The 10,326-nt window shown below is 33.0% G+C and overlaps 2 protein-coding genes across 5 annotated transcripts; one reads left to right on the top strand and one right to left on the bottom strand.

The window, feature by feature from the left end:
• Window positions 1-428: 428 nt before the first annotated feature.
• LOC101891971 (pyridoxal phosphate phosphatase PHOSPHO2) lies at window positions 429-5,329 on the bottom strand. Its single transcript, XM_005179494.4, has 2 exons — window positions 4,094-5,329; window positions 429-1,667 (listed from the first exon to the last, which is right to left on the bottom strand). The coding sequence occupies exon 1, from the start codon at window positions 5,065-5,067 to the stop codon at window positions 4,171-4,173; it is 897 nt and encodes a 298-aa protein (XP_005179551.2). The 5' UTR covers window positions 5,068-5,329; the 3' UTR covers window positions 429-1,667; window positions 4,094-4,170.
• A 1,177-nt stretch (window positions 5,330-6,506) lies between these two features.
• Window positions 6,507-9,980, top strand: LOC101891797 (dual specificity protein phosphatase MPK-4). 4 transcript variants are annotated; one of them, XM_011292590.3, is made up of 7 exons: window positions 6,507-6,649; window positions 6,710-6,995; window positions 7,057-7,188; window positions 7,995-8,094; window positions 8,159-8,394; window positions 8,464-8,910; window positions 8,993-9,980. In XM_011292590.3, exons 2-7 carry the CDS (start codon window positions 6,887-6,889, stop codon window positions 9,094-9,096), a joined length of 1,128 nt encoding a protein of 375 aa, XP_011290892.2. In that variant the 5' UTR covers window positions 6,507-6,649; window positions 6,710-6,886; the 3' UTR covers window positions 9,097-9,980. The 4 variants fall into 4 exon arrangements, with proteins under 4 accessions (XP_011290892.2, XP_011290893.2, XP_019890945.2 ...); XM_011292591.3 differs by having other exon boundaries at window positions 6,526-6,649; window positions 6,849-6,995; XM_020035386.2 differs by having other exon boundaries at window positions 6,529-6,649; window positions 6,809-6,995.
• Window positions 9,981-10,326: the final 346 nt, after the last annotated feature.

Raw genomic sequence — 10,326 nt, 5'->3', positions numbered from 1 at the left:
TTCTCACCGAAATGCTTTTGTACTCTTGTAAACAATATAATGTGCTGTCACTGGAATAATTTTAACAGCTGTCGAACGAGTGGCTTAGAAATGACAGCAGTCTGAAGTTGGTTGCAGTTTTTTCATCTCACCCTATATGTATCCTAACTATCTACTATATCAAAACCCGTTTTGCTATTTTAATTTCTATAAAATTTTTCATTATTTCTTAAAAAAAAAAACTTTAACGATACTATTTACTTTCAGTTCAGTAGTTTTCCTGTTCCCTTATGAAACTCTTTACAAATAGAAAGACTTGTATAAGGATTTTCAGTTGCAGTCTAGTATTCCTAAAAAATATTTACTATACAAAACCGAAATTTTGCATAAAACGCTTATTTTACAAAATGGGACTCTGAAATACTTGAAATTGAAATTCATAATGATCCACATTAAAATCTCTTTATTTTCATAATTTGTTTTGTATATTACATACATACATAAATACAATTTTTAATAGCCTCATTTTACATTTAACAACCATATTATCATTTTTATTAGTATTATTTTATAATTGTGGTTTTCTTATTAATATCAATCAATTTTTATGTTAATTTTCTAATTTTCAATTATATTTCCATACACCTTAAATGAGACGTTAGTAGAACTTTCAAGATATAAAAAATTTGGAAAGAAGAATTATTAACAAATGAAATTCTATTCGAGCTTGAGGTGGTGGTCAGCCTCATTTTCATTTTTTTTCCATTTTTCATTTTCTTTTTTCTTTTTTTGCATTTGAAAAAAAAGTTTTAGACATAATCAAACAACTTATTAAAATTCATTAACAATAATTAAATATTAATTTCACCATTTTATTATTATTTACAAAGAAAGCCTTCAAGAAGATTTTGTAAATGAGTATTTTGGTTAATTTCCTGGTTTATTTTTTATTATTCAACACCATTGAAAGTAACAAAATTGCCTTTTTGCAAAGTATTAGAAATTAATATTACCCTAATGAGAGACAAACAGTTTTCGAAAATGAATAATGTGTTTTAAAGGAAATTAGGAAGTTGTATGAGGTAAGTGCGAATTTTACCTTGGCCCTCTATGCAAAAACCTAGATTTTCTTTTCGGCAAACTTTACTCACAATAAAAAAATAACAGATATTACATTTTAAGGTGTATAGAAGATGTAATATTTTTTCAAATTTCATTCAAATCCTTAAGGATTTCATTTCCAATATTAAACTTTACCACAACATTTCTAAATTAACATTCATGTACTTATAAACTAAAAAATACTTTATTGTTACAAATTATAACTAAAAAATAAATATGTTTTTATTTAAACCAAAAAACGTTCAATTATAACATGTTCTATATTTCTTGATTGTGTTGATGATAAGCAAACAAGTCTTAATAGCGAAACATAAATTCTAATTAGCTGCATTATTTTCATTTTCTATATATATAATATTGAGATTTTTCCAAATACTTTTAGAGAAAAAAAGATTTCTTTAATAACAACGGCAAGCACATGTAAACATAAAGCTATACAAACACATAGATTTTAAAACATATAAACAATGATTATTTTTCTGGATTTTGGAGGAGAAGATTTTCAAATGTTTTCTTTTGTAGACATGTGATATTTATTCAAAACATCCAAATATAGAGCTGGAAATCTGCAACAAAAAAATGTAATTAGTAACAAATTAGTAAGTATTGTAATATTAAAGATTCCTCAACTACAGCAAGTAATAGTGGCAATTTAACACCCATGGTACATGAAATAAAGGTAACCTCATTTCAAATAAAAATTCTCAACTCTACATTTTCTGTAATTTACCTTTTCAAATTCCACTGTATATTTTTAAAATGCGTATTTAAGAACATAACAAATAAACAATTTCGATGACATTTACTTTTGACAACATCACATACCTATTCTCGTCTGATATATGTATGTTTGTTTAGATATATAGCATTTATTACTTGCACTCATTATAAAATGCAAACGTGCATATAGATTATATCCAAAATAATATATTCACACAGATGTTTACATTTTGCGATTTGGCACATGTTTGACTTTTATTCTGTCTACAAAAAAAACCAGCAATACATCATGTGTGTATTTAAATTGACATTTATGAAGACGTAGAACAGCTAGGAAAATGATGAAAAGCATTTGTGTTTCGTAAGAAAGTTTGGCGATATCACCGAAATTGAAAACTTACAACAAATGATTGTTGCTAGATCTTATAGTCAACAAGGGAAGGGTGTTTCATTTGAACTTATAATTTGGCCTATCAATCAAGTGGTTCAAATACAAAAAACTTGTAGGTTTTAAATTCATAAAATTCATAAAATGGGACTAACTGATTTGTGGTGTATAGTTAAGAGGAGGAAATTTTAAAACATTTTCAGAATACTAATTGGCATAATTTGAACCTATTTTATGAAAATTGTTGTTTTCTGCCTACAACGGTTTTGAGGGTCTTCTAGGTACTTGGGTGCTTGGAGCTCCACACATAACAAATAGACAAATTTTTACTTATCTCATGCTATTAATATAATTAGGTTTTCTAGTCATAGAGAACTAACTCCTGGGAGCCTTTCTTTCTGCCAGGTTAGGTTAAAAGATGAAATGTTGTCCTATGTGCAAAATACATTCGCCTAACATTAGACATTCGGCAAAGACTAAATGATAGATTCGATGCATTTTGTTGTATATTAGACCCAAGAGCTTGTCTAATATAATTATTGCAGGAATAAAGTGCGATTAAAACTGACCAGTGTATTATGCGAGATTTCTCTTCCACTATGTTAGCTTCTATTATTTTAGGAGACCTTAGTGGTCCAAAAAGAGCTCATTGATCATCAGAGCTCCCGTCATTAGCATCTGATTGTAGAAATTTCCCACTGACCATCAGAACACCGGTGAACAGATTTTCTAACTAAATTTTCGAATTCTTTGAGCACATATCACCCATGCCGTGCCCCAGGTGAGGGACGGAAACAGTCTCAATTCTCTCTCAAGTTTTGTAATACCTATTTATGACAAATCAAGCTTGGAGTTTTTGACAGAGGGAGCTCTTTCTCTCAAAGCGCTTCATTAGCTGTTTAGTGTTTTGGAAATAAGTGAGTGATTTCTCGCCATAGAATATTTGTGAAAGCTACTTCTTTTTTTTGCAGCAAAAATTCCAAGAATGGATGTTATAATAGCGATTGTGCACAAGTGAACTATTAGTCTTCCAAAAAGTTTCCAAGGCCAAATTAACCGTCGAGAAAATTTTGTAGGCATTACTACCAACATAGACAGGTATTATTGTTCTAATTTATATCTTGCTAATTATTATTCTATTACAATCTGAAGTTCCGGGGCTCAGCTGATTAGTTCCTCCGGGTAGCAAGACATTAGACTTTGAAGGTTTATCCCGCTGGGAAAGTATGACCATTTTTATATCCTTAGCCATGTGGCTACAGAGGGTATATATCATTTAATACGGCCAAAACGGTCCACTCCTTCTGGTACTTCTTCCACAAAAGGTCGAAATATTAGACTTGGCACATTTCAATATTTCTATCAACACAATATCTGTTATAAAGAGATCGGAACATTCCTTCTGGTACCCTCCCCCATATAGAGTTCAAGATTTTGAAAAACAAAGCGTTCAAAGAAAGCGAAATAAACATCCGTTTCTCTTCATATTTCACACATTCCGTTATTTCTAATAACACAAGATCTGCTGTGAAGGGGGATATATCGGTCTACTCTTTCTCCCCCAAAGGTCAAAATTTTGAATATCCATGAAGCTCATATAAAAGGAAATAACCATCCGATTCCATTCCAGACTTGGTACATCTCAATATTTTCATCAACATCAGATCTGTTATAAAGGTGGTAGGAATCGGAACATTCCTTCTGGTACCTCCCCCATAGAGATTAAGATTTTGAAAAACAAAACGCCAAAGAAAGCGAAATAAGCATCTTCAAATTTCACAAATTCCATTACTTCTACTAACACAAGATCTGCAGTACAGATTAAATATATCGGTCCACTTTTTTTACTTATTTCAATATTTTTTATGATATATGTACACTTACCTCATGGTGAATGCAATTGATCAGCAGAAGCACACACACACACGCCAAAAAACATTCAACATTCTACTCCTCCAACTTTAATGGACCTCAGTGGTTGTTGAATTTTTTCGCTGTGGAATTTCTTCACCTTTCGAATTCGTATCTTGCGGATTTGTGGGCTTATTTTTCTCTATATGCCTCTCCAGTTTGTCCAATAAATCAAAACCTGTCTTCCATCTTATTATCTCCGAACGCACCTTCAACTTCAGAGGATTTTTAGTTAAGGTCTTATCCATGGAGAACCCCTCACGGGGACAGGCAATGTCACGGGGCCGCAATTTAGTAACCGGGCAAATATCATTATTACCATCACCCACATAGATGACATGTTCATAGGTAAGATTATAGCGCAAATCTTGTTCAATAAGGAAATGTTCCAATACCTTGCCTTTGCATAGATTTGCCGAACTCAGACGACATTCGGTTTGATGGTGATACGGTTGTATGGTAAGCAAACCATTCGACTCAAATCGTGCAGGATTGGTGAAAACTTTTGTAAAACTATCACTTAGACCGTGGTATTTTAGCCACTCCTCTATGAAAATACTATTCGAATCGCTGATTATAATTAAATCGCAATCATATTTTGTTTTGAGCCTCTTGAGCATACGTACAAATCCCGGAACTTCTGGTATGGTTTGTATTGTCTGCAATATCTTTTCTGGTTTTATGTTCACTTCATGCAACCGCCGGAAAATCTCTGCCATATGCTCCGTCCATCCTTTGGCCTCGGCAATCTCCTGTAAATCTTTGGTCAACTTATTCGGCGGCAGGATATCACGCACTACAGTGTCGGTATTTTGAGCTACCACTGTATAGTCAAAGTCAAATGCTCCCAAATAGCGTTTAATCACTTTGGTTGCAGTTGAATTTGCCTGTCCACCAACACCACCTGATGCACTACTCAGTGCCAACATTGCTGCGGGTTTACTCATTTCGCTTTGTTCTCTGTTCGCCTGCTTTTTGTAATCAAATTGTAATTAAAATTGGAATTCCTTCTTGCGACACGAGAGATTACAAATAGACGATAGACAAATGGACACCTGTTTCGGATTGTTTTTGAATTTTCATGCAAAAACAAACCAATTTAGGGGATGCGAAATCGACTTTGCAAAAACAAATGCATTCACAACGAAATGGTGATCCAGCCCAGGCAAGAAAGAGAGGACAATAATGAGGTGATGCTGTTAATTTTAAAAACAAATTCATAGCGAGTTTAAAATTTGGATTTCTCCGAAACCAAACGTTTTAAAATTAAATTAAATATAATTAAAAAAATAGAAATGAGTATTTTAATCACAACTTCCTTCTAAGTAATCAAATTTGAAACACTCAAATTGTATACAGGATGAGATGAAAAAACTGCAACCAATTTCAGACTGCTGTCATTTCTAAGAAAATTGACTCAAAAGAATTATAGAGTTGTTTCGCTTGGACGAAAGTGGTGAATTGCCGAATTTGGTTTCCTCCGATGAGAAAACTTACGTTTTCCAACAGTTTGTAAACAAACAAAATGATCGTGTTTACTTGCCAAAGAGGTCAGCTGAAAATGTGCACCTACGTTTGGTCACCAGACCTCAAGCGCCGGCCATGGTGATGGTGTGGGCCGCATTAAGAGTCGATGGTCGCTCTCCGCTCGTATTAATCGACCGTAGCATCAGAATAAATGCCGAATATTATGGCGAAACTATTCTGGAGGGTGTATTAAAGCTTTGGACACGCAAATATTTTGGCCGCAGACCTTGGACATTCCAACAGGACTCAGCACCATCGCACTCTGCCCGCACCACCCAAGAATGGTTACAAAATAAGGTTCTCGCTTCATTTCCAGAGCACAATGGCCGCTAGATCTCCGGATACCTATCCGTTGGACTATTGCGTCTGGAGTATTTTGGAAGGCAAGGTTGGCACTAAAAAATACCAAAGTGTCGATAACCAAAAATGCTGCAGAGTAACATTCGGGCAGTGTGTGTCGGTTTGAGGGCCATAATTGGTGCCAAAGGTGACCAATTCGAACAAATCTAAACTTATTCTACAATTTGATGCTATTTTCGGCATTATTTGCTTTCATTCAATAAAATTAAAAATATGTAAAAAACTATGACATTTTACTTTGTTGCTGTTTTTTTTATTTCACCCTGTATTTACCCTTGTTAATTCATACTAATAGCGCATTTTGCCAATTCGCAGGTAATCCGCTCGTCTTACCGGTAGACCCAATAGATAGACCATGGAACTGGTTTTCATGTCACATCACCTAATTTTAAGTAAAAATCCATATTATTCCTGTTTGGTCCCCTCAACAACACTTAAATGCGAATTAGTGTTGTAAAACGTCGTTTGTTTTCTATCGGCAACAAATCGATTTTTAAACCCCTTGTTAAACGTCTTATTTGTTTTGATTCTTAATCTTTAGCTGTCATCTTAACACAAATGAACTCTTTCTTGACGGTACGGCTCCAACCAGGAAGACTTTAGGTCTATTTCCGAAGCGTGGAAAACTCTAAAAATCAAAAGGTAATTTTAAAATTAAGTTATTCCCATTAGTGGTATATTAACAAGATTTCTATTTTTAAGAATTAGGTATCAGCATCAAGGCTGTGTTCCATTAATAGAATAAATGTCTTCTATACACTTTTAAGTTTATATTGACCAGCATTGAACAGTTTCTTCCAGAAAAAAATAGTTGATATTAATGTTCCTCGAACGTCTATAGATCTTCCCATTTTGAGATTAATAAAATAATTGGCTAAGATGTGCGAAAATCCAAAGCAAAAACTTCGAGATACAGGTATTTTGAGTCGCGAAGATTTCGATGGAGGACCCATAAGTTTGGATGAAATTGAACCCGGATTATATCTGGGTAAGTGTGTAGGCTTATTAAACACTGCAGTTTACTTAATATTTCTTTTTTGAAATCCTAGGTAATTTAACAGCTGCCACCCATATGGAAACTTTGAGATCGTTTAATATTTCTTATATATTAACATTGGATTCAATACCATTGCCTCAGCATATTACGGAAGCCTCCTTTCTGACCACCAAGTATATACACAGTAAGTGTTTTTATTTCAACAATAGTGAAATATAGAGGCACCAATGATTGCTCCACATATACGTACTCATACACTAATGCGTGGGAAGATGTTTATTGTCAGCATGTCTTGTCAATTTTTGTGTGCAAATTTTCGAAATGCATACCGAACTTGTTTTGTTTAAAATCTTCCAAAATATGGTAACATGCTTGCGTAAACAATTAACAATTATTTATTGTCGGACGAGCCGACTATGAGATGTTCTATACGAGGAGTGTTATGAGCTACTAGGAAAATGATTCTGTTTCGTACCAGGTCTCAGCACTCCACAAGGTGTGGTTTATTCTTGAGACACTAAATACGAATACGATAATTTAAAAATGCTGATAAAGTTTAGTACATTTCTGTAGCTTTGAGTCTAAAGGGGATAAAGATATGGCGATGATTTTTTAACTGAATTGGAATACGGCACTGAAATCCGTTTATATTTTGAAGATCTCAATGCCCGAGTTGAATGTAGTTTGCTATGTTTTCCAGACAGAGATATTGAATCGTTGCCGAGTTAACTTAGTATATGAAAGGGCTTATTAGATCCAGTTGTTGTGGTTTTATTATAGCAGTTTATATAGACGTTTGAGTTCTACCTCCTTAAACTGCAACCACAAATCTTCTGTTAACTAGCGGTTATTGTTGTGCGTGTGAAAAGCTAAGTGGGCCGAAAGAGACTCTTTTCCTTTCTTTCAAAATAAGTCACTAAATTTCTATTCTTCCAAGCATAATATTTACGATAATGTTTTATTAATGTACATACTCTCTATTACCTCTAGTTGCCGACATGCCTAAAGAAGATATTTTACATCATTTGAATACTTGCTATGAATTTATTAATGAAGCTCTTACAACATCCCATAACATTTTAGTGCATTGGTAAGTGTAAAAAATCACAATTTATAATTTATTCAAGTATAATAATCTTACTTTCGATTGTTAGTTATTTTGGTGTAAGTCGCAGTTCATCGGCTGTTATTGCGTACATTATGAAACATCATAACATGGACTATGCATCGGCATATGATTTTGTAAAATCCAAGCGACGTTTTGTACAACCCAATGCTGGATTTGCTGCTCAGCTGAAGTTATGGCACCGCATGGGCTGTAATATTGATCCACACTATCAGAAGTATAAAATCTATCGTTTACGTTTGGCTGGAGATCAAGTGCGAAAAGGTAGAAATAATTAGTTTATGTTTTCTTTAAAAAAACAGACTATTTTATAATTTTCTTTTTATATTACAGCAAAAATTCTTCCACCAAATTTCAATGACCTCATAAAACCAGATCCAGCTATAACACAGGAAAATCCTGAACCCATTGTATATCGTTGTCGCAAATGTCGCCGTGTATTGGCATCAAAATCAAATATTTTACAACACATTCCCAAAAATATTTCTCTGGAAAAGACAACTGATGGTAATAATGGCAATCCGATGGTAATGACTCCAGAACAAACAACTGCAACTGGTGGTCCCCGGCTACTTGAGCAGATAGCCCAACAAATACGTAAAGTTTCGCTGGCATCGCCCACAGCTGGTGGAGAAGGGCCACAACAAAATATCACCTATTGTCAGAATATTTTATTTGTTGAACCCATTGCCTGGATGAAAAACATTGGCAGTAACACACAAGGCCGTTTGAATTGCCCCAAATGTGATCAAAAATTGGGAAATTATAGCTGGGTAAATGGTACGGGTATATGCATTTCATAGTTTTTTAATTGACATCGAAAATATTTTATAATAATTTCTATAATTTTCCTTTTTTGTAGGCTGTCAATGTCCCTGTGGCGAGGAAGTAACGCCAGCATTTTATATGATACCTTCCAAAGTTGAACTATCCAAGGCTGTTCAAAATGTACAAACAACTTTGTAAAAAAGTGCTCAATAGTTGTTTGATTCAAATTTGGAATTTATGTGTTTAAACATATTGTTGTTAAATGTATTTTTTATATTGATGTATTTAAATATGAAATCAAACCAAAATGCTTCCATATTGTTGTGGTTATAAAGTTAGAGTATCCTAAAATTAGAATTGTTTTCTAAGCAACAACAGCCATGTGTATACGAAATATTTTGCGGTTTTTTGTTGAAAAATATCAGCTTGTTGTGATAATTTATACATTTACATAGATAGTCATTTGGCCCATGATGGTTTACAAACTCCTTACGTCCTAATAAATATTAATTATAATTTTTAAAAAGTTCAAATTTCTGTACCTTGGATAACTACGATTTGACGTATAACTTAATAATTAAAGTAAATACCATGAAAATATCTCCATTTAAATTAATTTAAGTCTTTATTTATTTTATTTTTGTTTCCTGAATCATGTTGAACCAATCATTTGTGTATTGTAAAAATATACAAAATCAAAACAACTTCTCTCATAGCTTATGTATCCAAAGTTATCCACTTAAAAAATACTCAAATTAAAAGATTTATATAAATAACATTTTTATAATAAATGCAACCAAGTTATAATATGGTATCAGCTGCTTAAAGCAATAACAATATTTGAGTGTTTATTGTAACATTTTTTACAAATTACTCAAAAGAATTTGATGTTTCAACATAACTTGTATAAATGTGAATAAAAATCAAATTTTTTATTGAAATAAATCAAATATTATATGAATGTACTTAATAAAATATTAAAATTTGTGATTTAATAGTTAAATTTTGTCTTAATGCTAATGCATATTTGCCCATATTGTTTTATCTTATATGAAAAAAAGCAATAAATTATTTATGTAAAACTTATTGTTTTGTTTGGTTTGGGGAAAATTTTGACTACAATAGGGGCTATAATCAGAAATGTGTCGAGCTCTTCTCGGCTACATTTTCTACATAAATGTTATAGCAACCACAAGAGCTGATACACCCCGACTGTTTCAAACCTCGCAAACTGATGGACACCCTAAATAACCCTACAGTAATATGGGATGAATTTGAAGGAAGATACGATTGGTTTAATGAAAACACTCAAGTTTGGTAAAAGTCTTGGATTTCTTTGACATTTATTCCAGATGAAGGTATTTGTACACTGATTCCGAGGATGGACCCGGCTACTCGTATATTCGACCGGGTTTTATATTCGGCTTA

Source organism: Musca domestica, unplaced genomic scaffold (assembly GCF_030504385.1).
Source record: "Musca domestica strain aabys unplaced genomic scaffold, Musca_domestica.polishedcontigs.V.1.1 2, whole genome shotgun sequence".
NCBI classification, from domain to species: Eukaryota; Metazoa; Arthropoda; class Insecta; order Diptera; family Muscidae; genus Musca; species Musca domestica.
Note: the sequence above shows the minus strand (reverse complement) of the source record. Positions and strands in the feature narration are given on the sequence as shown.

Excerpts from the sequence above, each read along its gene's own strand:
- LOC101891797 (XM_011292590.3), top strand. The coding sequence starts at position 6,887 with ATGTGCGAAAATCCAAAGCAAAAACTTCGAGATACAGGTATTTTGAGT. Across the intron at positions 7,189-7,994 it reads GACCACCAAGTATATACACA|TTGCCGACATGCCTAAAGAA; the intron begins GTAAGTGTTTTT and ends TATTACCTCTAG. Across the intron at positions 8,911-8,992 it reads AAATTATAGCTGGGTAAATG|GCTGTCAATGTCCCTGTGGC; the intron begins GTACGGGTATAT and ends CCTTTTTTGTAG.
- LOC101891971 (XM_005179494.4), bottom strand. The coding sequence starts at position 5,067 with ATGAGTAAACCCGCAGCAATGTTGGCACTGAGTAGTGCATCAGGTGGT.